Source organism: Silurus aristotelis (assembly GCF_946808225.1).
Source record: "Silurus aristotelis genome assembly, chromosome: 6".
NCBI classification, from domain to species: domain Eukaryota; kingdom Metazoa; phylum Chordata; class Actinopteri; order Siluriformes; family Siluridae; genus Silurus; species Silurus aristotelis.
Genome location: NC_139579.1, coordinates 18,304,158 through 18,330,514, shown reverse-complemented (window position 1 = coordinate 18,330,514; position 26,357 = coordinate 18,304,158). Strand labels below are relative to the sequence as shown.

The following is a 26,357-nucleotide window of genomic DNA, read 5'->3' as shown; positions in this document are numbered from 1 at the left end:
CTCCCTATTTTGCTATTTGGATTAAACATTTATTTTGCCTTTTTTATGTTGCTAGCTGTCTGATTTTATAGCTTGGAGTGTTTTATTATTTATGATATCTTTATTATTGATAATCCTTATTAAATGTTGTACTACTATTTTGCCATTTCTGAATTGAATAATTGCTTTACTCCTGAGTTGATCTTCATTTGATTCGTAGAACCAAAATATTCAGTTTTAAACATCTTATGCTGTAAACTAAGTATGGAAAAAAAAGCATATATTTCCTTTGTGTATTTTATATATAATAAAATAAATATATATTTTTAACTCTATTTTACAAAATAACATGATTACAAACATCGCATCTATATAGATACTTATTACAGTAACTTTGTTCATATCTATTTATTTAAAATGCACATTTAGATTGGCATCAAATGTGGACATCAGCATGTAATCTATTTCTTGACAACTTTTTTAATGAATGGTTTTCATGCTTTTCATCTGAATGATAAAATATTTACTGTGCAACACTTAAACGAGGGAAAATAACCATATTCTTTCTGTTCATTTTGTCTGAAAGATTTAAATACACAACACATCTTTACACAAGCCAACAGACTTTGATCATAAAGATGATTTTATTAGATGTCACCATCAAATCTCAAGACTTAATATTGGGAAATGGATAAGTAAAGTTAACTTGAATAAAGAGCTTTTCATGTTCTACTTCTAAGTAACAGCTTAGAGCTGGAAGCATTGCCGTTTCAGCACAGGGACCCCATATGTACCCTTATATTGATTCATAAATCAAAATGACTAATACAATATTTACAAATCCCAAACAACACACCTTTGAATTTCATATAGAAATATATACTCTCTCTCTATATATATATATATATGTATCTCATTGCATATATATATATTTGCTCAAGTTTTTTTAACCTTAAAAATGATCAAGTAGCAATTTACATGTTCTCCAAACATGCTGCTGTGCAATAAAATTGACCTCTTGGGATTGATTTGAATCCAGCGATTGTATTGTCTTAACATATTTTTGTTCTTGAGAGGCAGCATTTTTTTTTTGTGTCGAGCTACAACTAATGTATCCTGGTCTATTGATGGACATCTCACCCGGGACTTACTTTTATTCATAGCCCTAACATTTAAATGATAAACTTAATCCAAAATGTAATAAATACAGAAAAACAGAAAACCAAACCAGCAATCAGACTTTAACAAGCAGAGGTGCAAACTACAACCGGCAGAGTTGTGGACAAAGAGAGACTGGTACTGGCTACAGGTGAGAAGTTTGTTGCACGGGACTGATGGAATCTTCTGTGAGAATGAGAGAAAGGCTAGATAAAGCAGTTCAGTTCACTTCCATCTCTCCATGGTTCTTAGTCTGCTGGTTGCTCTTGCCATCAACCCCATGTCCTCCTGCAGGACCATTGTGTGCTCTGTTCTCCTCTGCTGGCTCCTCAACATTGGGTTTGGGACGGTTCACCAAAGGACTGCAAATGTCCTCCAGGTCCTGTAGATAAAGAAGAGATGCAGAGTACTATGTCTATGGCAAGAGTTGGTGGCTTAGTGGTAAGGCATTAGACATTGGATCCAAAGTTCATGTTCAAATCACCACACCAAACTGCCATTCTTGGGCCCTGAGCAAGGCCCTTATCTGCACAGTTGTATGAATGAGATAAATGTAAGTTGCTCTATATAAGGGTGTCTGCCAAATGCTGTGAATGTATGACTACATTTGTTTAGAGGATCATACTTGGCTCATGTCAACATGATTATACTGTAAATCACTCTGGATTAAAGTGTATGCCTTAAACGTACATGATTAAATTTTTCGCTATTAATACAGTTTCACTAACCTGAAACTTCTGTATGATCTCTGCTACTTTCACTGCAGGATCCTGGGTGATGCTGAGTTTGCTCTGAGCGAGCATCTTACTGTTCATCCAGCTCATGGCCTCATTCACACTCTTCTCCACACTGCTCATCTCCTCAACGCTCAAGTGTTGGTAACGCTCATCCTAACAGTCAAAACATACACCACTGTCTAACACACGTTTCACGGACATTTCATCGTCCACAGTGATAAAAGCTAATCTAGAATTAGTTTTATTGGTTTCAGACTTCTGTTTAACCTCTTAAAATATTTCTAAGTTTATTCTTATGTAAAAAGTGTTAAAAGTTATAAGACTAATATACAATAACAATCCCAGACACAGGACAAAATAATAAATAAACTCTATAAATCTATTACAAAAAAATAGTAAACATTAAGCATGGGCAACAAAAGACAGTCAAAATGACCTATCTTCCTTTGATTTTGAAATTTCTGTACCTTATAGTTGCTTGTTATACTTAAATAAAAACACAAAAATAATAAGGGGGTGCTCATAGTTCTACAGGGAACATAACCTGAAGAAGACTTCACAGGCTATGGATAATTATAATGATTAGCAGTGTAAAAGTAATTAGGCCAGTTCCAGCAGTGTAGTGATCTTTAGAAAATCTATTATAAAATGCTTTAAAGAAAGATGGTAAACTTCTCCCAGAAGAATACTACCATAACAGCTCATTCACTATTATATTCAGGAGCAAAAGTCCTTTGACAAAATTTCATACACCTCCAGTCATAACTTTGGACACATACAAAGGGGTGCTGCTACAGTATTTTGGCTAATAATACAAATATGACCAGTATAAATTGAAACATTTAATATTTAGCAAGATTCCTGAAAAACTGTGTGCATTCAAGTTACGTGCCAATTATTTCAGCAGTATCTAAACACCTTAGCACAAGCCTAAGGACGGCCCTTTACCTTTTGCTTATATGCTTCCAGAACCTTCAAGTACAGCTGGATTTTCTTGCCTAGCTCATCAAATGCTTGTGGCCTTTCCTCCTGCTCTCGGTAGCGCTCTTCAATAGGCTCACCAAACCTCTGTACACAAGATCAGATATATAAATATAACCAATGTATTTCACAAAAAGTAAGTCTAAATATTCAGTTTTGAAGCTACAACAACAAAATAAGAATTCATTGCTCTGTAAACTGGAGATTAATTTACCATTCTGTCAATTGCCACATATTCACTTAATGAAACCACAAATATAATATAACTAAATCTAAAACAAAAGAGCGTCATACAATTAAATCAATCTATTTTTTTAAAGCCTATGCAGGTCGAATACCTACTTTGAGTTCAGTCAGTTTATCCAGATAGATCTCTTTTAACTGGTCTTCTCCTTCCTCATACAGCCAGTTCTCTGTATCTTCAAGCACTAGAGTGAGTCTGTTGCTGTCCTGCACCCCCCCCAAAAGCCACAGACATAACACATCATTTTTGCTTTAGCCTTATATTCATTCACAAGTGTGTTCATGATTACATTTATTTGGTAAAATATGCAAACGCATTACACCCAGAGAAGGCAGATTAGTGTTTAATTAGACACGCCGATTAATGAATAAAGAGCCGATTTACTCACTTCTTCGGTGATGTACTTTTCATAGATGCCACACAGCTTGTCTCGCAGGTCATACACATACTCCTCCACAGCATTCTTGGCATCGTTCCTCTCCTTCTCCAATTTATCCTGAACTATCATTTTCCGCTGAAATGGTAAACAGAGAGAACTATAAGTTTTCCTATAAGTGACTATAACAAACAACATATGGACACTTGACTTTTCAAACCATTTGGGGTTCTTTGTTACCACAAAATCGAAAGCATGCAATTGTATAGAGTGTTACACTAGAGTTACATTTTACCTTCACTTGAGACCCAAACCTGTTCCAGTATAATAGTGGCCCTGTGCACAAAGCCAGCTTCATTAAGATATGGTTTCAATGGTTTGAAATGAAAGATCATGAGTAGCCTGCTAACAAGCTCTGACCTGAACTCTGCTGGACACCTTTTGGATGATTTGGAAGACTGGCTGCACCCCAAGTCTCCTCACCCTACATCAGTACTAGGGCTATGTAGCGGCAGGAATTTGGCTAATATGATACATGCCATAATACAGGGGCTGCGATACGATATGTTAAGATACATTATGATGCAGTAAAGCAAGGCGATATATTGGCATATTTCTTATTAAAGAAATAGGATATAATTGTGGGAAAGCCGTCATTAAAAACACACCACCATTTGCAAACCTTATCAAATAAAATGTATTAAACCAGAGTAAAGTGGGATCTGCATTTTCACATCTCTGAAAATTACATCTAAAATGACACTGCTAACCCAAAACCTTTAAATTTACCCATACCATGAAACCTGTGCCAGGTTTCCCTTCAGTGGCATCGAGGGTTTCGCAATACATGAACACAACGAGTATCACTGTACCTACCATGGGCATTTTTTAAACGTGCACATATTTGTTAAAGACACCTAAGTTGATGTGCAATTGATGATGATAATAATGATTGTATTATATTATTAGTATTACCACTAGTATGAGGCTAGTATTAGAAACATGAACTGAGCGCTAACTAGTGTTTTGCATCTAAAAGCTACAGTGCTAGAGAGGCCAGAAAATAAAGAGTATGAAGACTTTTATTTCTTCTAAAAAGTCCGCTTTAGGTTTGTGCGTATAGCACTGCTCTTTAAGCCACAAATTAAACTTAGTCTGGTTTTAAATGCAACCACGAATATCACATATTTTTCCTGAGCTTTTTTAATGCTATTTTAACATAATCCCCGAAAAAAAAAAACAACTCGAACATAAACTAAACATATTGCCGTTCCTGCGGAAGTTATACCCATAATCGTTTTCACCAGAAAACAAGTGGGTATTGAAGCCAGTACTTCCTGTCACTGTTTAAGTTCAGACATAAGAGGACGGCTATCTGGCTACCGGTCGGGATATAAACGAAACAACTGCCATGAATTTTGTATGATTTCTTTTTTGTTCATTTGTTTTTGAGAATTGATACAGTATCGGCAAACTAAATATTGCGTTACTCATATGTATCGATATTTTCTTACACCCCTATTTGGTACCTGACTTTACCAAAACCTTTGTGGATTAATGAGCACAAATCTGCAACAAGCACACTCCAAAATCTAGTTGAACAACGTCCCTATTTTCTCTGGAGAAAAACGACGACTGAATATGGAATGGGATGATCAGAATGCATGTTCAGGTGTCCCCAAACATGTTTTCCATACGGTGTATATACAGTAGTTCTAACATTGTACAAAAAATGAGCATGCAAGTACATCTGCCAGAGACACATACAAGACATAAGTATTTTCAGAAATTTCATTGTGCTTTTTTTTTTTTATATGAGCGAAATGTTATTCCACTGATATATTAATATTTATACTCTAAATGCTCAAAAGTACTCCACCAACTCAAAATATCGATTTGTAAAAACAATAAAACCTATTGTGCAGTTCCATGTTATATGTTTTTAGATCAGATCAATCACATAACTGAATCAAACTCAACTTACTTCCTCTACAGTAAAGTTGCTCAGTAGCTCTCGGTCCAGTTGCCTGACAGTGCAGGTGAAGATGGGCAATTCAAAACTCTTCGCCTTTGTTTTGGGTTTGCTCGACCCTGCACCCTGCTCTTGCTTTTCAGGAGATGCACCATCCTTTATACAAGTAGAGAGTATTAACACATGAACAACCACCATACAGAAACACCGACCTTTATATAACATGGTGTGTCAAAAAGCATTGTATTCAGAAGTACCTTAGTATTCAATCCCTGTGCTTTTCCCTCTTCGCTGAGCTGCTCACTTTGACCGTCTTGGTCAACTTGCATTTTAGTCTAAAACACACACACACACACACACACACACACACACACACACACTCAAAAAAATTCTATTTACAACTCAGTTCTGGTATTTTTTGATGTGAAGCAAGATGCTTTACCTGCTCTTCTTGCCTGCTCTCATTCTGAACTGTGGGCTCCATCTCCATCTGCACATCCTCCGGTTCACCTTTCTGTTTCTCGATCAGAGAGGCGCTGGACACACTGAAGATACCATGCACATTGACGCGCACTTTCACCTTGACCTTTGAACTCTCTCCATCAGACTGAGGAACAACATTCTGTATAATAAAACGGCCTAGAAAAGAAACTGAAATAATTTCAGGTCCTGTGCTGGCTTCATTTGTGATTATTCATTAAAAAAAAAAAGCAGGTATAAATCAAATAGGTGACAAATATGATGGACCCAGAAAAGCCTGTATGCAGTGTTATTGAAAAACAAGGAGAAACCAAGACAGGAAATGCTTTTCCTCTGATACTGGGACTCCATTGGTCTGAATATAGCCGTTTTAGCTTAGAATTAACTAGGAAACATCATCATTAGTACTTGTGATTTAAATGTCAAATGAGAACCAAGTTTACCAGCTATGATCTGAATCCTGGAATGGATATTTTTCCATTCCAGGATTTTCATCCTGTTAAAAATAGGATGAAAATCCTGGAATGGAAAAATATCCATTCCAGGATTCAGATCATAGCAAAGAAATCCTGCCTTTGCAGTAAGCTTCATAACACATCCCACCTATTGCGGTGTCAGGAAACGGCAAATCTTGCGAAGTACTGTAAAACGCTTGCAGATCAAAGGGCTCTTTCTTGTGGAAAGTGATGACTTTGGAGAAAGGTGCTGCATGGTTCTTGCTGTACACTTCACATTCACTATGAAAAGAGAATTGCAAGAAATAAATAAGTAGGACAGTGGTAGGGCTTGGGGCGTTTACACTGTTAAACGATTAACATTGCTGTCTATTCAACTTACATGTTAGTCATATATAGTTTAATTCCTATGACATATCATGAGTGTGAGCAGTGACTCATGTGCAGAAGGTAAAATAAAGTGGAGGATGTAAATGTCTTTAGAAGAGAAACAGGGAAATGTACACCATGTAAAATCATGTACAAATTATGCAAAAAAAAAGACAAACCTGCATATTAAATACGTTTTGATTTGAACAATAGGGATGAAACTTTCCTCTCTAATCTGGCATTTGAAGAAAACCACTTTGGTATTTGGACTGTAGCAGTATAGCAGTACAGCCCTGAAATACTTCATGTAATATGGTGCATTGCTCAAGCCTAAAAGTTTCTCCTATTGATAAATTAAATATTAGCCTTCTTATCTCATATCAGGACCAGCAATCACTGATGTCAGAACAGAACATCATTTAATTATCTTCAAAAACTGTTCTCTTTTTTCCCCACAACTACTGGTCCAAATGATTGATAATCAATGAATTTAGGGTTACTTTGCTACTATCGAGCACTACAGGAAAAATTATAAACAAAAGAATAACCATCAATTGCATTAAGTAGCCTATGTGCTCTATATTAACGACATTTTTCCCCAGAAATCTTTTGTTTATTGATCAAATATATATTTTCCAATTTGGACAGCTGTTACCCAACACCCTCATCTGTGGAAGACTTCCAGCGTAGAGTGATTGGGAAGGGAACCACATCAGTGATAGTAAACTCACGGACCTTAAAGGCTGGAGACAAGATTGCACACTGCACACACACACACACACACACACACACACACACACACACACACACACACACACACACACACACACACACACACACAATACTTTTGCTTAATGAACACATCAATACATTTTATATGGTTCAGACTAAGATTTCTTCATATTGTTTTACATGGTATGATATTATGAGAAATGTCTATGGAAAGGCAAAAATATCCACACATCATCTAAAAGTAATTTCTTTTTTAATTATAGGTTTTGTTATTAATCTTCAAAACCTAATGGCAGTGTATGTGCTGGACATTTTCACAACCACTTTCTTAACTCCAGTTGTTGAAGACTACAACTCCAATAGGTCCTCTACCTCAGCACCTATTTAAATCTTCTCGCTCCACTATTGGGTCTGTCACAAAGCAAATCCTCCATCAGTTTGTCTTGATTACTATTTAATTTATGTTTGCTGGTCACATTACCAGTTGCGCATTGCCTAACCTTTGTGCAAAGTAGCCTATGTGCTCTACATTTATTACATTTTCCCCCAGAACTTTTTTTTCTTATTAATTAAATATATCTTTTCCCATTTGGACAGCTCCTACCTAACACCCTTATCTGTGGGATGCTACACTTGTTTTATTAAAAACAGGAAAAACCCATACCCAACTAGGGATGCACTGAAATGAAAATTCTTGGCCGAAACCGAAAACTGAAAAAGAGGAAAGCAAGGCCGAAAATCGAAAACCAAAACACCGAAAGAAATTATGCCAATTATTATTACCATTGCATTTATGGCTATGACTGTGTACTAACCTTACTAAAATCAAGGCATTTAAATTTTTGTTTCAAAGAATAAATCAATTACAAATTATGAAAATATTTATTTATAGCACATTGCAACAATGCACAGGATAAAATAAATTTAAATTCAAACTTAAATGTTTAACTTAAATGCACTCATGTGTACATTAAATAATAATGTGCAGGCCCTCTGGCCTGCTGAAAGGTTGTAAAATTAAATATGTTCTTGCATAAAAACAAAGTGCATTCAGAACAACTGCAACTTTTTATAGATACAACAATACAACACTATCACTGGGGAAACTTCCTGCCTTTTCAAAAACGTCCGCCGCAGACGAAGTGCGCATGCTCGGAGGGGTTTTGCTTTTCTGTGCTGCGTTCCTCTCATATTCAGCATAGCAATCGGATGTTTGGATTTCAGGTGATAAATTAAACCCGACGTGGAGAAAGTCTTTGCAGACGCACCCCCTCTTGAAATTTCGGCATTAAATGTTTTGTAAATCGCTATCCGTGGGTCTTTCTCAGATATACTGAAATACGTCCACACCGACAAGCACGTGCAGGGCGCGGTTTCTGTTTGCGTCATCACAGCAAACTGTTTCGGCCGTGTTTTTTCGGTGATCAAAGTCTTTCGCAAACCGAAAATGCACTTTTGGGCCATTTTCGGCCGAAATTTTTGGTGGCCGAATATTCGGTGCATCTCTATACCCAACCCATACCCAACCTGTTGTGTGCTATACCTGCTGACTGACTCCTTACCTGTAGCGCACATCCTCGTGCCACTGCTTCATCTGCGTTCAGGGTGGTACTGACGTCCTTAGAGAAGAACTTGGAGATTCTCTCTTTAATGGCTGGAATCCTAGTAGCACCACCAACAACCTCAACTGCATAGATCTCATCTCTGCTTAGCTCTGCCACAAAAAAACAGTTTCTTATTAAACATGTCTACAACAAATAACACAGTTGTTTTACTTGTTATTTTTACTCACTTGATTGTTCAATAACAGCTTTAATTGGTGCTTCCACTCTCATCAAAAGCTGGGCACACAGCTCCTCAAACTGACCCCTGCCAAATCAGAACACCATCAGAATATAAAAATACAGAAATAACATTTACTCGAAAAAACAAATGTGAATTAAGAACAACAAGAACTCCTGTTACAAGAACTTTAGCTGATTAGTCATATTGTATAAATCTACTCATCTTGCATTACATTACCTATTCATCTTTCCTGAAACATCAATGTCATTCATGAAGCACTCGATGTTAAGTGGTAGCTCTGAAGAACTGGCACTCATGAGTTTTTTCAGCTTTTCACACTCTTGGTAGAGCCTCAACAGGGCTCGAGGATTGTCCTTCACATTTAACTTATAACGTCCTTTAAACTCTTCGCAGAAATACTCTACAAGTACTTCATCAAAGTTACGCCCACCTAAATATGGGTCAAATGCTGTGGCCAACACCTGCAGCAGTGGAAACACCAAACTTATGAGAGTTTGTGCAAACAGTTAGCTGGGGCATAAAATGTATTCTAAAGAGCACTTATAAAATATAGTTACAAACAACACATAAAATGGGCTAAATGTCACTGACCTTCAGTTTCCCCTTGTTGAATGAGACAATTGACACTTGATAAGATGAGTGTCCAATGTCCACAAACACAACATTACGGGGCTTTTCTTCAGGGTTTGGCAAGTCTTGCTTGTATATTCCATATGCTAACGCAACTGTAACAGAGGTCCCATGAGTCGTAAGAGAAATATTACAGGAAAGTAATTTCATGAAGTGTTTATAAAGTATTTATCTATTAATTTATCTATTAACAACATATAAGTACTGGGATATTAGTTTTTCAAAAATACAATCACGGTCTCATTTAAATATATAATGATGAGAAAGCACAGCATCGCTGTTCCTGCTGAGAGAGCAGGATACAGCAGAGCTGTCCTTGGTGCTGAAAATCATTTTTGACTGTCTGGATGTTGTTATGCTCAAAGTGACCCAAACTTTGTAATGGCCTGGTTTTATAATCAAAACCATATACATGTCATATAGTGTTCATGACTGTCTTTGCAACACATATCCTTACTATATCTTTGTAATGAGGGATAACTAATATAGAGCATTTTTGTGAACTGGGATTTTTGTGAACTGGGAAGCTTTCATGCATTTAGTCAGATTTGTTTCCAGTGATGTGGCAGGCCATCTCTTATCACAGGGATCCCTCGTGTCTGTGTTAAATTCTGGCTCTTCTGTTTAATTATGCTGCCATAACTAGTCTTGCCAGAGTCCCTACTTGCGCCCTGTTTATAAGCAACTCAAGAACTATGAAAATAGACTTGAAATACAATTCATATAAACAGTTTGCTACAATAGCTTAGGACTGCAGTTTACATGAACAGTTTGGCATTCAGGCCTTCATCAGTTGTTCTGATCAGCAAACCTTAACAATAATAAATCTATAATCAATAGACATTAAGTGCGACGCCGGATAAGAAGGGGTTCCCTTTTGAGACTGGTTCCTCTCAAGGTTTCATCCTCTTAGTATCTCAAGGAGTTTTCCCTTACTAATGTTACCACTGACTCATTAGGGATAAACCTACAAGGAACAAACTTATAAGCATTAAACTTATACATTTCAACTTTATAATCTTTTTATCTCTGTAAAGCTGCTTTGGGATCATGTCTATTGTTAAAATCGCTATACAAATAAAACTGAATTGAATTGAATTAATGCCATAATAGAGATTATGCCTTTTTTCCAAATCTGGCAACATGTTTTATATGTAGCTGACATTATTTTGTACATTGGCCATTAGGATGCATTCTGTTAAGGTCAGTCTCTGACGAAACTGAAATGCATTTCTTGCACAACAGACCTGCTGTTGTGTCATTGATCAGTCTCAAGCAGTTGAGGCCAGCAATCTGAGAGGCATCAATCACTGATCTTCGTTCTGCATCTGTAAAGAAACTAGGTACCTGCATAAAAAAAAAGATTTTTAAGCAAAAACTTTTAAAAGAATTTTGTACAAATTATGGACAGTTTTCTCTGAGAGAAAAAATCTGATATCACTTACAGAAATCACACAGTCCACCACTGGTTTCTTTAGTGCACTCTCAGAAGTCTCTTTTAGCTTAGTGAGCAACATAGCTGTCACCTGCTCAATGGTGAACACCTTATCCTCATCCAAGTAACGGACCTATAAAAAATGGCATTTACCCTTTTTACTACCTTGATACAGAAGTGATACACCATAAATGTATATAGACACAATCAATAGTCATGTGAAAAGGAAAGTGAATTCTATAATTATCTGGCCCTTTAGAGGTCTTAAAATAAAGTAAATACAGCCTACGATGATCAACAGCACACGGCATATTACAGCGTCATTATTTATTTTACAAAACTGCTAAAACTTGATCTTTTATAGAGGTGATCACACTTGCTGATCATCAGTTATTCAAAGGTAATTGATTAGCAGCGCCTGGCTCCTACTTAGCTTCTAAATTCCTATGGAAGCAGTGTGTACTTAGATTTTCACACATGGTTTCTCCATTCAGACAACTGTATATTTACTGAATACAAATACACCAACACTAAAAAAAGATGAGTGCACTCTCTGCATTTCTGTTTCAGCTTTGCAGTAATGACAAAGCGCAGCCGATGTGGAACATGTAAACCTTACCTTTATTCCAGTGCTGCCATTAGCAAGCTTGTGAAGACTGTAAGGCAACTTGGATTTTTCGCTTTTAACAAAGTGATCGTCAAACGCTCGACCATGAAACTTCTTAAAGCCATGTACAGTGTTCTTAAAGTTTGTTATCATCTGTCAAAAGAAATGCATTATGTTCAATACGTCGCAATTCCCAGATTTTGGCTGGTTTATTCTGGAACATGTCATTCCTCTCTACCTGACTCTTTGCGGCATTTCCGACGGTTCTGTTTTTAGACGCCAAAGAAATACAAGCCCTGTGGAGAAAAAAAAAAATTAAACGATTTTTTTTTACATTATTGACATTGCAATCATCGACGTCCAATACCCAAGAGACGCTGCATAGTCAGGATCAACAAAACCTCTGAGGACAACAAGTCAGGACCTGAGAGAGAGCACCTTTAACCTGCTTTTCACAAATGTAGTGTTTTGCGAGTGCGGTAATGGTAACCACACAATTAATATTTTATCAGGAGCTTGTTGAATACATGAGAATTAGTTCTGTACACTTAAACAATGCAAAAGTAGACCACTTTCCCCAGACATGGAGTGTGCACATAGACTGCTTTGTCCTAAATACCATTTAATAATACAAGCAATTTAATATAAAAATGAATAATGAATCATATGTAATAATGGGCTTTAAAAAACCCTCTTGCTAGCTCAGGTTTAACCTCAGGCAGGGCGTAGCGGTGGCCCATTGCACTTGTGCTCGGTTACAGTGAAGGAGACATTTCATCTCGTTTCCAATTCAATTCCAGTTAGCTCTAGCATAGAAAATACACTCCGGTGTGACCTGTATCAAGCAGTAGACTAGTGACAAACAGAAAGCCCGTGTATTTGGGCGCATGACCATCAGAAAACACTGCGTAACAAACTACAGCATCGTTCTGCAGTCGTGTACTTACGGAGTGCATCTGTCACTGTATTCATTTGCAATGGTTTCAATGCCGCCGCTCCGGGCAACGGCGATGTAACAGTTCTGAAAACCTACATCAAAACCTACTACGGACATATTCAAGCTTTAATTCGTCTCCTCACTTATAATTTTACAATATATATAATTTAGTCGAGAATAGCCTACCACAGTTGAACTAAACTACGTGCCTTAATCTACGGTGCGTATTTATAAATATATATAAATGAATATTCAAGGTAAGAGTCGCTAGCTGTTCAGGTAAAGCTAAGCTAGATCCAAGCGTTAATCCCAAACCAGCACACCACTACTGCATTCTATCGGCCAGGCTGCAACTGATGCCCAGGACCGCGAACACTGCGCACAGGAATAGGATGAAGCACCGCCCCCGGTGCGTTCTGATTGGATGGCGGACGCAATGCAGCAGCCCGATTGGTGCAATGGGCGAGATAAGGAGGAAAAATCTAGAAGCCTCGCAAGACAGGCCAGCGACCTACGTCATCAGAACTCACCGGGGTAGCTGAGTGACCAATGAGAGACGCTGTAAGTGTCACTGGGCCATCCAACATCATCCTCGTCATTATAATACACAATATATGCTTTTTTGTTATTGGTTTACATAAATATCTCAATAAATATTATACATTTAATTGTGGTGAAATTCTTTCCTGGCATATCAAAGCATATTAGGAAGCTGGGGTCAGTCATAATACAGCACCCTTGGGGCTTTCTCAAGGGCCCGTTTGGCGGTGCTAGGGCATGAACCACCAAAATTAACAGATCAGAAACCCAGAGCCTTAACCACTGAACCACCACTGCCCTGCATAATAATAATAATAATAAAAATAATAATAATAATAATAATAATAATAATAATAATGCAAAGTAGCAAAGTTGTTCTGAGCCGTTTTAAAGAACATGAACACCTGGACATTTATGAAATTACCAATCATGTGGCAATATCACAATGCATAAAATCGATATTAAGGTCAAGATCATCAGATGTTAATCACAGTTGATTATTGGTTACAGACAGGTAAGAGAATTTCCTTAATTGGCAGGACTCCTGGGAATTTCACCCATAGTGTGAATGCTTAAAGAAAATAAAAAGAAAGAAAAAGAAAAAGAAAAAGATTGGTGCTAGTTCCCGAGGGAACGAGACGCTGGGTCGACCAACCTGCAGCGTTACATATGTCTTGGAGAGGAATTCCAGAGGACCAAGATTTTTGAGGCAGCTCTTAACCCGAAGGGAGCGGGGAGACCAGAGGACTCATAAGATGATGTGATGGCATCAACAATCCACCTGCTCAGAGTCTGCTTATTACCAGTAAGGCCTGTCTTGGGAGGGCCGTAGCAGACGAGCAACTGATCAGTCTGTCTCCAAGGACTTAGGTGTCTAGTGCATGCACGGGACAGAGCCGGAAATTTTTTTTAATTAAAAACCTTAATGGTTGATGTAGGAGACCACCGCAGTATTGTCAGTACGGAACAACACATGGTGACCTCTGATGTGTGAGAGGAAATGGTTCAGTGCTAAAAGCAAGGCCAGCATCTCTAGGCAGTTGATGTGCCAGCATAGATGGGGCCCTTCGAACAGACCTTGGGCGGAGCGACCAATCATGATCGCTCCCCACCCCGTGATGGATGCATTCATCGTTGGTGTTGAGCGACGACCGGGGACTCCCAGCACGGAGCCTAGAGATAGGAACCAGGGATGTTTCCAAACATCTAAGGCGCGTAGGCATTGCCGCATGACCTTGATGGTGCAGAGGGGGTTGCCCCTCCGTGAGAACCCACTGGTCCTGAGCCACCACTGAACGGGTCTCATGTACAGCAGGCCAAGTGGAATTACACTGAACGCAGCTGCCATAAGCCCTAGCATTTTCTGGACCTGCTTGACAGTGAGAGGCTGTCCTTCTCTGACCTTCCTAAAGGCTGTAAGGATGGCCACAATGCGGGCAGGGGAAAGCTGTGCACGCAAAGTAGTTAATATCCCATATGACACAAAGATAGGTGGTTCTCTGTAATGGAGAAAGCACACTCTTCCCCGTGTTCAGCCGAAACCCCAACGCCTTCATGTGGGCGAGAACGACATCTTGATGCCGGACTGCCAACTGCTCTGATTGAGCTAGGATAAACCAATCGTCGATGTAGTTGAGGATGCAGATGCCCTGAGACCTCAGGGGAACCAGAGCCGCATCCACACATTTTGAAAAGGTACGGGGTGAAAGGGCAAGGCCTAACGGAAGAACCCGGTATTGGTAAGCTTCAGACCCGAAAGCGAACCTCAGGAACTTCCTGTGAGAAGGTAGGATGCATACATTAAAGTACACATCCTTTAGATCTACTGTGACAAACCAGTCCTTGGATCTGATTTGAAGCACGACCTGCTTTAGGGTCAGCATCTTGAACCTGAGTTTCATGAGAGAACTGTTCAGCTGACATAGATCTAAGATAGAACGCAACTCTCCGTCTTTTTTGGGGAACTATGAAGTACCGGCTGTAAAACCCGGACTCTCGTTCTGATGGAGGGAACATCCTCGATGGCCTTCTTCCTCAGGAGAGTGTTTATTTCCTGTTCTATGACCAAAAACTGCTGGCTTCCCACCAGGGTGGGAAGAATCTCATGAAGACGGACAGCGCCCTAAAACGGCTCAAGGGGTGGAGAGGAGTGCTCTCCAGGAGTTGAGCGATTGCATAGTAATGCGAGCAGAATGTGCGCGGCACAATGAGCATGGCGCAATGTGTGCAGAGAATCTGCGCCAAAAGCGCACAGAATGCACGCAGTCAGATCCCTCGGAAACCCGATCTAGCTCCGCCACCAACTCCATAGCGCCTCAAGCCTAGCTCCAAAGCGATGGATGACATGCTCCAACTCTCCCAATAAACCCATTTAAAAAAATAAGAGAGGGATGGAGCTAATGCTCTTGTCGCAGGGGGAAAAAAAAACGCAGAACGGCGTGCTTCCGAGCCTGAGAGCAAGTGCTGGACCAAGCAGATGACGTTGGAGAAAGGGACAAGCCCGTCTCGAAACTCTCTTGCAAGGTCCATTTGCGAGCCCCAGGAACTGCCGCACCGCTCCGCCTCAGCGAGAGCGGGGGCAGAACCGCGATAAGCGCAACTCTCTCCTTCGAGAGTGGCTTCACACCAGATTCGGTGACTATCGTATGTTGTGACCCTAGAGGGTGCTGTTGCTTAAATGTAGCTTAAAACAGATTATCTAGAGAAGTTCCAGACCCAGCCAGAAGGGTTGCACAATCCAGTGCACTATTAGTGCCGGTCCCAAACACGGATAAATGGGGAGGGTTGTGTTAGGAAGGGCATCCAGCGTAAAACGTGCCAAATCAAATATGCGGCTCACGAATCAGAAATTCATACCGGATCGGTTACCAACAACCGCCACAGGTATTTTTTGTCAACAGGGTACCAGTGGAAATTGGGCAGGGTGGAATGGGTGGAGAAGAGTAGCAGGAGTGATTTGTGATAAAAAAGTATCTGCAAGAGTGAAAGGGAAAGTTTATAGGACTGTGGTAAAACATGCTATGTTGTATGGTTTAGAGACAGTGGCGTTAAATAAAAGACAGGAGGTGGAGCTGGAGGTAGCAGAGCTGAAGATGTTGAGGTTTTCGTTGGGAGTGACGAGGATGGACAGGATTGGAAATTAGTGTATTAGTGGGACAGCGCATGTAGGATGCTTTGGAGACAAGGTGAGAGAGGCGAGATTGAGATGGTTTGTACATGTGCAGAGGAGGGACATGGGGTATATCCGTAGGAAAATGCTGAGTATGGAGCCACCAGGAAGGAGGAAAAAGAGGAAGACCAAGAAGGAGGTTTATAGATGTAGTGAGGAAAGACATGGCAGATGTAGAGGACAAGGGGGTATGGAAACAGATTTGCTGTGGCAAACTCCTAATGGGAGAAGCCGAAAGAAGAAGAAGAAAAATAAGTTAATAGAAACAAACTTACAGCAGGTTCACCAAATTTGATAAGACATTATCGCAGGTTATCAATATCCGTTCCCTCCCTCTATTTCACACGCAATGACTTTAATGCTCTCCACAAAGCCATTAAAATAATGACCATACTGTTATGTGGTTGATAATGTCTAACACACCAGTCTGATTATTTAAATCCTACTAAGTGTCCTCATGTGTCTCATGAATGTAACCACAAATGTAAAACATAAATCCCATTTAATACTGTATAGTGTAATATACATGTAATGAATCAATGACAGTTTTTTATATTTCTAATTTGTGCTAAATAATTATGGTTATCATAAAAATTAAAAATACAACTAATTTGTTTTATTGCTAACTTTAATACTAAAATAATTTAACAATAATAATAACAGGGAAACGGAAAAGAATCTTAAAATGTGCACGCCACACAGCTGTAGGACTTGATAGGATCGGGCTCCTGAACACACTGCATATGAAACAAATGGTCACACACACACTCACGTCACACTGAATCTGTAACAACAAAGGAAACATTTTAAGGTGAATATCTGAAAAATCTGAGCTGGGATCCACATATATTATTTTAAGACAGATGCCATGTAAAGGGATTCAGAATGATCACAACACTGTCATTAACTGCCTTATTTTAACAGCATTTTACCCAAGTAGATGATAACGGTTGTTCATGTTTTTTCCTCACTGTCTTTCTTTGCCCATTGCTCTTCTCCCCACAATGGTGGCACAGCTCAGTAAGGTCATCTGGTCAAGATTAAAAACAATAAAACTTGTCAATAATTGCATGCATGTGTTAATCATTTGAATAATGTATTACATAAGTTAAAACCATAAAATTGAACAAAAGTACCAGTCTCATTTAGCAGGGTCATTGCAATCTGTCTTCGATACTGATTTACTTCTGCAGTGTTGTTAGGAAATGTCAGAGGCTCCTCTGCCAGTAGTTCCTCTGCATACTAATATGGAAAATTTATAACTGATTTATCAGTGTTTAGAAGATAATTAAAATATAGTTGTGAGTGTTAACATTCCTGTTGACATGAAACCCAAATATTTTTCAGGATATAATACAGAGAGGGTTAGACATCACCAGAGTGGATATGAAGAACATAAAAGTAATTGCGTGTGAAATTGGCCGCTCCGCCCCCGCGCTTTAAAATCTTGCTGAGGTTGCAGTCACGCCTCGGACACTCGCCAAGGGCCCCGTCGCGCTCCAGAGTCCAGCCGAGGGCATCGTCGCGCAGACCTCCGTGGAGGGCACCGCTCCGCCACAGACCTACGCCGAGGGCATCGGTAAGCCTAAGACCGCCGCAGAGGGCGTCGCGACGCCTTAAATCTTTTCTCAAACCAAAGAAGGTGGGTTTGGAGGGGGGCGGAGGGTCAATGTCAGGGAACCACCAGCCACGCCTACATCCAAGGCACTAAATCTCACTCAGCCTCTTCCTGCTCTAAATCACCTACACCTGTTCCCCATTACCTTTCCCCTTAATAAGGTCCCGATTTCATCTCATTCACTGTCGGATCTATTAGTTGCCATGAGAGATCTACCGGACTTCCTACCAGTAGTATTCCCCGTACTTCCATTGCCTTTAATGGTTCACATTGGCGATCATCCCTGGACTACCCGCATTACGAATCCTACCCGCAGTACGGATCCTACCCGCATTCCGGATTATACCCGTTTTACGGATCCTATCCGCATTACGGATTATACCCGCTCTCCGGTTCATACTTATCCTCAAGCGTCTGCCTTGTATATGCGGACAAATAAAGTGTTGAACCTTTCCCTCGTTTCCGACTATTGGTCTATCCGTGACAGAAATAGAGGAAGGTAACAGATTTGATAACCTGTATTAGTGCCTTTTCAGATATGATGACCCTGCGGTAAGTCTGTTACAGTTCACTTGTCAGAATACATGAGAGAAAGAGTTGTGTATCACCAGAATGAATATGGAGAACATTAAACTCAATTCACAGGGTTCCAATCAATTCATAACGAATTCCAGTATTTTAGCACTTTATTACCGAATAACAATAATTCAAATGTTTTCCAAATTCCTCTATTTGGAATAACAATAATCTTATTGTTGTTAATTAATATATCTATATATATAAGACACACACACACTTTCATACACAATGTTAACATAATAAATAAATAAAAAAATCTTCTCCAGATGATCTATTTTAAGCTGCATTTCTGCAACAGCGCCACCTAGGTTCACAACATACGATGGTCACAGAATCTGGTGTAACAGGTGTTTGGGTGAGTCTGTACCCTAGAGACTATAGAGTCTATAACCTCAGATATTTATACATCTCTAAAATAATATTTTATTTATACATTTTAGTACATTCAATACCAGTCAAACATTATTGATTGTTGTAAACTTAGAACTGACCATACAGCTACAAAAAAATAATAACACTGAAACATGTAATAAATCAAACTGCAATTCGTACTAATAACTCCCCAGTTACCATAGAAACAAACTAAACAGTTGACGTTTCTGACGTCTGCTCCAACCATCACCAAACACAAGATCAACATCATCCACAGTGTATATGCCTAAATGTTTCCGACTTTTCCTCTAAAGTAGTTGTAGGCGTTCAGACTACGATATGTCTTCACAGCTTCTCTCATGGGTACTCACTCGGTCTCAGACAAAAAATAATACACGTCAGGTAACGTTTCTCCAGGTAACGTTTAATGTTGTGAGTGAAATGTGGTCGCCTCAATGTCTGATTTAAGGGCTCCGGTAATTCCACCTTATTATCTATTGTAAAAGCTTTTATAAATATTCTCACTGTTCTGTTTTAGCTAAACTTAAAAAGTAGTAATTTTGTTTTGGCCGCTCTGTGCTTTAAAACTGGAGTTTTTCAAATACGTTTTGATCCCACTGGAGTTTAGAATATTTTAATAACACTGTATTAATAAGCATATTTTATTATTATTATTATTATTATTATTATTATTATTATTATTATTTCGGCTTATCACACTAGGGGGCGCCACAGCGGATCATCCAATATTAATAAGCATATAGTATATACATATTGTTTTTAATACCCCAAAACAGTGTTTGCTCATTCAGTAAAAGCAAAAGAAGCATAATCCTGAACCAGTTAACAATGATGCAGCTACATGCCAAGAAACAATACGCCACTGTGGCAATACCACAAATATGACAAAGCATGTAAAAGTAAAACATAACCCTAACCCTCTATAGCAGGGGTCACCAACATGGTGCCCACCGGCACCAGGTAGCCCGCAAGGACCACATGAGTAGCCTGCGAGCCTTTTCTAAAAAGTAGCTGTTTCCTACTTTGTTAAATCATTGTTGATAATTATTATGAGAAATCATTAACATGATCCGTGTCTTCACATAGATGAATATCATTGATTATTAATAATAACATATAATAACAGGTAAATTGAGCAAATGTTATTTCAGATCAAACTGAAAACTGTGTGTATTAAACTGGTAGCCCTTCACATTAATCTGTACCCAAAAAGTAGCTCTCAGTTTGAAAAAGGTTGGTGACCCCTGCTATTGAGCATGGGGTCACCAACATGGTGCCCGTGGGCCTTTTCCAGAAATAGCTCACCATAGCGCCACTTACCAGTGAGCTGCATCTAATCTTTTTTGTTGCTAATCTTTTTTAAATCACACTTGCATTGGTGTGAATTTGAGAAGGACCATATTTAAATATAGATGACTAGATATAGATGAATATCATTAATTATTAATAATAACATATAGTTAAAGGTAAATTGAGCAAATTTGTTATTTCAGAAGTGTGTATCAAACTGGTAGCCCTTCACATTAATCGGTACACAAGAAGTAGCTCTCAGTTTCAAAAAGGTTGGTGACCCCTGCTATAGAGCATGACGGAGTACAGCAGATCAGAGCAGAGGTGGTAACACAGACACGACCCCGTCTTCTGGCTTGAGGCAGAGTTCTTTAGCTAAATGATTTTAGAGAGCTTTACTTTATACCATACAGATTGTTTCAGATATGAGGATATTACAGTATTTCATGTGGGACAGAATATTACACTGCACAAGTACAAATATTTCAACTGGACATTTTTTTAACAGTGAGATCTTTATTAAAACATTTTTTTAACATACTTCATAAAAGTGTCGGTATCGATATTGACGATATTTGTCTTAAAAGTATCTTGGTATCGGATAGAAAATGATTGGAACCCCCCTTTCCTAACTATAAAGGTTTTTGTGATCTGCTATATTTTTTATTTAAAAAAATCTGAGATAAAAAAATGAAATGTAGTTGTGTTCTGTACACTAAAGCATTGCATTAATGACCTCATTGTTTGATGTTTACTTTGAGTGTATGAACTTTATTTTTAATAGGGAAAATTATGAATGAAGATTAATAAATGTTGCCGTTCATTGCACCCCGCCTGTCATGTGTCCCACACTTTGAGAACCTCTGACATAATGAGTAGACTTGGATGTGTTCCGTAAGGAAGTGTGCTAAACTCTACACAGTATTTTTTAACTCTCACTCCCTCTGCGCCATGACAGCACGCTTTTATTCTGCACGACAAATTGGGAAACGTGCAGCGGAAGTGACGTCATGCGGACGACGTCGTTAGTTTGGAATGGGGAAGAAGAGTTGTAATGTGTTGTTTTGATCCTCTTTAGCTCTCTAACCAGCTAGACTTTTAGAATGGGGCTTTTCGGAAAAACACCTGAGAAACCGCCCAAAGACCTGGTAGGAGATTAACTGTGGTGTTCAGAAAGCTGTTTGATGGAATCCACAGATCAGTAAGGAGTGTTAGATAAGACGGCTGGAGGATTCGCTTGCTAACGTTCCTAGCTAACTTTATGTAGTTGAATGACCATAACGCATTATTTATCACATATACTGTGGGTGATTAATGATATCACTTCATATGCTTGTTGTTGTTTTAATCTCTACACGTGACTTATTGACTGACAGGTGCCACATGCAGGATTTTTCTTTTTTTTTTACTTTTAATGTGCAGTACAATACAAGTTTTAAGTGGCATGTTATAATGCTACATATGGTGACATCTGGAATACAGTGAGCTGTCTATCTATCTTGGTTTGAGAAATAATCATTCCTGCTTCTCTTTACAGATTAATGAATGGTCCCTGAAAATCCGGAAGGAAATAAGGGTGATTGACAGACAAATCCGAGGTGAGCTTTGTCCCATAGAAGTCCCAAAGATCGTAAAACAATATCTAAATTTTTGTCTTTATTTCTTATGCGTAATAGTATGATGTTACGGTGTCGCTTAAAATAAGGAGTTTCTGTGTGCTCGATGTGAGTTTTTTTTATAATTTCGTAGATATTCAGCGGGAGGAGGAGAAAGTGAAACGATCCATCAAAGATGCAGCAAAAAAGGGACAAAAGGACGTGTGCATCATTCTTGCCAAAGAGATGATTCATTCAAAGAAGGCAGTCAACAAACTTTATGCCTCCAAAGCCCAAATGAACTCTGTGCTACTTAGTATGAAGAATCAGTTATGTGAGTAGGGCTTACATCTTGCTTACACTACATTCAGAATACCAAACCCTTTTACTGATCATAGATACATATTTATTTTGGTGTATGTTCTGACAGCTGTGTTAAGAATGGCCGGCGCATTGCAGAAGAGCACAGAGGTCATGAAGGCCATGCAGAACCTGGTAAAAATCCCTGAGATCCAGGCTACCATGAGGGAACTCTCAAAGGAGATGATGAAGGTCTGAAATTCACCAGAAATGTGTTGAAAAGTGTGTTTTTGAGTGTGTTTGTGCTTGTTTTTATAAAAAAAAATTTTTTAATAGCCTACATTTCCATAGCCTAGTTAAAGTCTGGGGTTTTTTCCAACCACATGATGAGCTTAATTATTTTCTTCTTAAATTTTTGTAATCCTATAATTCATAATACATACAACATCACTTTACAACAACAAGGTTCATAGTAAAAACTTCTAGGAAAATATTATTACACCTTAATGTAACTCCTTAGAAACAGAATCTTATTATGTGGTTCACACACACACACACACATTTTGAGTATGTTTTGACACACAAAACACATTTTACCAGTATATGTGTCTTTAATGTTATATGATAGTCGGATACTGATAACGGCACATTCTATACGCTGCTGTAGGATTTTTATTTTTTATTTATTCATTTTATTTATTTTTAACTTTGCCTTCAGTTTTTTTTAAAATGTGTAGCCATAAGCAGATGCAACGTTATACTGACACCCACAGGACTATCACTTCACTTCTAGGGCCTATAGAAAGATAAACATAACTTGAACACACTGCCTTCATGATATTAGGAGTTTTATGTGATTTCATCATTGCGTTTGTGTATGTTGTGTAGGCGGGTATTATAGAGGAGATGCTGGAGGACACGTTTGAGGGCATGGAAGATGAGGATGAAATGGAGGAAGCAGCAGAGGCGGAAGTCGATAGGATCCTGTTTGAGATCACAGCCGGTAAGGAGCTTAATTTTACACACAGTTTTTTCTCTGTGTTTATTTTGCCACTGCAACTTCATTTTGGTACAATATTTAATGTGAAGTTTAGCTTTTGTTAAGTGCTTTTGTGGCGAGGACACTTACTAGTCCTTAGCTCTGTGATTTTTGTTATGTAGCTTATGTAGTGACTTGACATGACTTGACTTTTGATCATGGGTGCTTCCAAAGCTAGACAATGAAACGCTACCAGTGGCAAATGTACTAATCATTTAAGCATCATGCAACCAGTATCATGCAAACCTGCAGAACCGTGTCGGTGAAGGTGCTTGGTAACATGACAGTAGCATGAGTTGTTGTGAATTAAGTGCACACAAAGCTATTTGCTGTTCTGCACACTCTCAATAACATGCAGATGAGCTTTGCTGTCAGTCAGTTAGAATTTTTTGGGGCTGAAAATAAGTTCTTAATGCTGTGATGGATGAGTTTAAACCTGTAAAACCCTGTTTATCAGAAACAGCCCTTGATTTCACTCTGCTATAAAATTCCTCAAAACTGTCCATAATCCATTCTGCTCCTTTCATTTAATTTAAGACTCACGGTGCTGTGCTTTTATATAATGCTCTGTTTTTATCTCTTATACCACCTTAAAAGAGTTGGTAAGACTTGTTCTTGTATTGTTATAGTGCTTTTAAATGGCAAGTTTTATAGTGGTCCTGCAGTCTAATAGACTGTTTTATTCTAAAAGCAGAATCAGATTTTTAAACGCAAACTATGCTTTTTTTTTTTTTTTTTTTCTTTTCTATAAAATGATTGTTTATATAATTATTACATTAGTGTATATTTGTTATACAAGTTATCATATAAATGATCAAATTTAATAAAAGATGGTTTCGTTTTAATATAACACAAGTTTTAATTCAGGTACTCATGTTTCTGGTGTGTATGTAATGTTAATAAGCCACCATGATCTACAGTAAAGTGTGCTTTCATATAAAAAGCCGTGTGATCCATCAATATCTGATGCATAAAGTTTTTTTTTTATTTTGTACTAATAGGCGCTCTTGGAAAAGCTCCCAGCAAAGTCACAGACGCTCTTCCTGAGCCAGAGCCAGTCGGGGCTACCGCAGCCTCAGAAGACGAAGAGGAAGATATTGAGGAAATGCAGTCCAGGCTAGCGGCACTGAGGAGCTAAAATGTTAAAGCTATTTTGACTAAGCTTCTGTAGGCATAGATAGAAGTCTCCTCCCAATTACAGCGAATTTATTCTTCGAATGTCTTGTTTCTTCTATATGTCTTTATAAGGACTGAATTGGTATCGGCAGGCTGTATAATAGTTTTACACACAACACGAGACCAAAAGAAATGCAAATACACCAGAACTTCCTTTGTCTATACAATTAAACAGCAAGGTTTAAATGAACAGCAGTTAGAAACCTTTCCATGCGGTTTTTTCTTGGCTGCTTGTAGATCATTTCGGTCTGTTCATTAAAAAAAAAAAAAAAACATTATTTAAATAAGATATCGGTCATTTCTGCTTTAAACAGTGAGTTAAGTTAGTCCATGCTGTGAACACCTGGATCTGTGTAACATGACAAAGGATTGGTTGTACACTGCAGTCATCTTGTTGGTCTCTATCCTCCTGTCTTTATCTTCACTGTACTCTCTCAAACCTTATTTGGTGTCTAAGCGAATGCTTCTTCCCTGTGTAACCGTTCAGTCAAAAGAAATGTGGTTTTACTGAATTAAGAAAACTTAAAAAAAAGAAAAAAGCCATTTTTGTATGTAAGTTATGTATAAAATATATAAATATTGAGTGTGTTTATTTGAATTTGATATTAAGTCAATTCCTCCTGGTTATGTAAAGGGTTCTGTGATCTGGCTGCAGGCTGGGTTGATGAAAACCATGCTTTGTTCTGACTTGTTATGGTAACTGTGCAGCTTTCACAAAGAGACGCTGAACCCCAGCCAATGTTGAGAACGTTTGCACTCGTAAATTATTGTTGTTAAAAGAATTCCAGAAGTCTGAGACGTTTTCTAAATGTTCTAGACTAGTATGGTTTCACAAAAGAACTGCTGTGCATTGAAAATACTTGAGTTTATTAGAAAAAACACTATCAGTAACTGTAACGTCTTCCTTTTCCTCAATGTTGGTTTAAATTATTTCACCATGCTTGAAATAAATCTTTATAGCCAAACTTTTTTTTTTTTTGGGGGGGGGGGAGACAAACTCAAAAATGAAATTTTGTTTGATTTCCTTAAATTCATTAATGTGGAATTTAATGGGTTACCACTTTGTTAAATCACAAGTCACGTTCACTTCAATACACTACTATGTTTTTGTGATGTGACCTTGTGTAGCAGAGATCGTTAGGTCTTCATTTAAAATACAGCATCAGAGATATGGGGCTTTTTCTGCGCATACTATTCTGTGGGATCTCTTAGAACTCTCCCTATTAAAAATATGTCAAATTGTCAGCCTATAGCATGAGACTCCTATCTCTTACTGCTGTCTATTTGTGTTTAAGTATTCTGCCTTTCAAAATGTTTGTTCCTTGTCTTAAATTAGGGTATGTCATCAATTTATGATGCATATAGCAAAATATATCTTCTTATAGCTGACTGCAAATCTTTTATACAAATTCAGATTCATTCACTAATTATTAGTGCTTCAATTTTCATAGAAAGCAGTTAGCCTCATTTCAGTCTTATAAAAAAATTTATATATCTGGAGAATGCACACAGAAATGTGTTTTGTAAACAGGGCTGTATAAGAATAAACTTATGAGCAAACTGGAGGTCTGTTTGTATTTTATTCGCAAATCTATCCATTTATTATTATTATTATTATTATTATGGCACAACCAGGTGCTGAAGTGTCTTGCTGCAGTGTTGGAAAATAGACAGACAAATGTGAATGCCCTTCCTCCCCCATCATCCCAGTGGCAGCCAACACCATTTGTTCGGGAGGGTGAGGGTCAAGCCAACCTCAC

General features: G+C 38.3%; 2 protein-coding genes across 2 annotated transcripts; one reads left to right on the top strand and one right to left on the bottom strand.

Annotated features, from left to right (window-relative positions):
* Window positions 1-604: 604 nt before the first annotated feature.
* hspa4l (heat shock protein 4 like) lies at window positions 605-13,292 on the bottom strand. Its single transcript, XM_083544197.1, has 19 exons — window positions 12,909-13,292; window positions 12,200-12,257; window positions 11,974-12,114; window positions 11,365-11,487; window positions 11,167-11,266; window positions 9,881-10,014; window positions 9,506-9,750; window positions 9,276-9,352; window positions 9,046-9,197; window positions 7,407-7,513; window positions 6,531-6,664; window positions 5,890-6,086; window positions 5,705-5,782; window positions 5,460-5,603; window positions 3,488-3,613; window positions 3,198-3,305; window positions 2,823-2,942; window positions 1,866-2,027; window positions 605-1,519 (listed from the first exon to the last, which is right to left on the bottom strand). The coding sequence occupies exons 1-19, from the start codon at window positions 13,013-13,015 to the stop codon at window positions 1,358-1,360; spliced, it is 2,475 nt and encodes an 824-aa protein (XP_083400323.1). The 5' UTR covers window positions 13,016-13,292; the 3' UTR covers window positions 605-1,357.
* An 8,185-nt stretch (window positions 13,293-21,477) lies between these two features.
* On the top strand, window positions 21,478-26,157 carry chmp3 (charged multivesicular body protein 3). Its single transcript, XM_083544194.1, has 6 exons — window positions 21,478-21,635; window positions 22,025-22,085; window positions 22,237-22,416; window positions 22,513-22,634; window positions 23,271-23,385; window positions 24,423-26,157. The coding sequence occupies exons 1-6, from the start codon at window positions 21,591-21,593 to the stop codon at window positions 24,557-24,559; spliced, it is 660 nt and encodes a 219-aa protein (XP_083400320.1). The 5' UTR covers window positions 21,478-21,590; the 3' UTR covers window positions 24,560-26,157.
* The last annotated feature ends 200 nt before the right edge of the window (window positions 26,158-26,357 follow it).

Excerpts from the sequence above, each read along its gene's own strand:
- hspa4l (XM_083544197.1), bottom strand. The coding sequence starts at position 13,015 with ATGTCCGTAGTAGGTTTTGATGTAGGTTTTCAGAACTGTTACATCGCC. Across the intron at positions 11,267-11,364 it reads TGGTGGACTGTGTGATTTCT|GTACCTAGTTTCTTTACAGA; the intron begins GTAAGTGATATC and ends TTTTTTATGCAG. Across the intron at positions 6,087-6,530 it reads GTTTCCTGACACCGCAATAG|GCCGTTTTATTATACAGAAT; the intron begins GTGGGATGTGTT and ends TTTCTTTTCTAG.
- chmp3 (XM_083544194.1), top strand. The coding sequence starts at position 21,591 with ATGGGGCTTTTCGGAAAAACACCTGAGAAACCGCCCAAAGACCTG. Across the intron at positions 22,417-22,512 it reads TAGTATGAAGAATCAGTTAT|CTGTGTTAAGAATGGCCGGC; the intron begins GTGAGTAGGGCT and ends ATGTTCTGACAG. Across the intron at positions 23,386-24,422 it reads CCTGTTTGAGATCACAGCCG|GCGCTCTTGGAAAAGCTCCC; the intron begins GTAAGGAGCTTA and ends TTGTACTAATAG.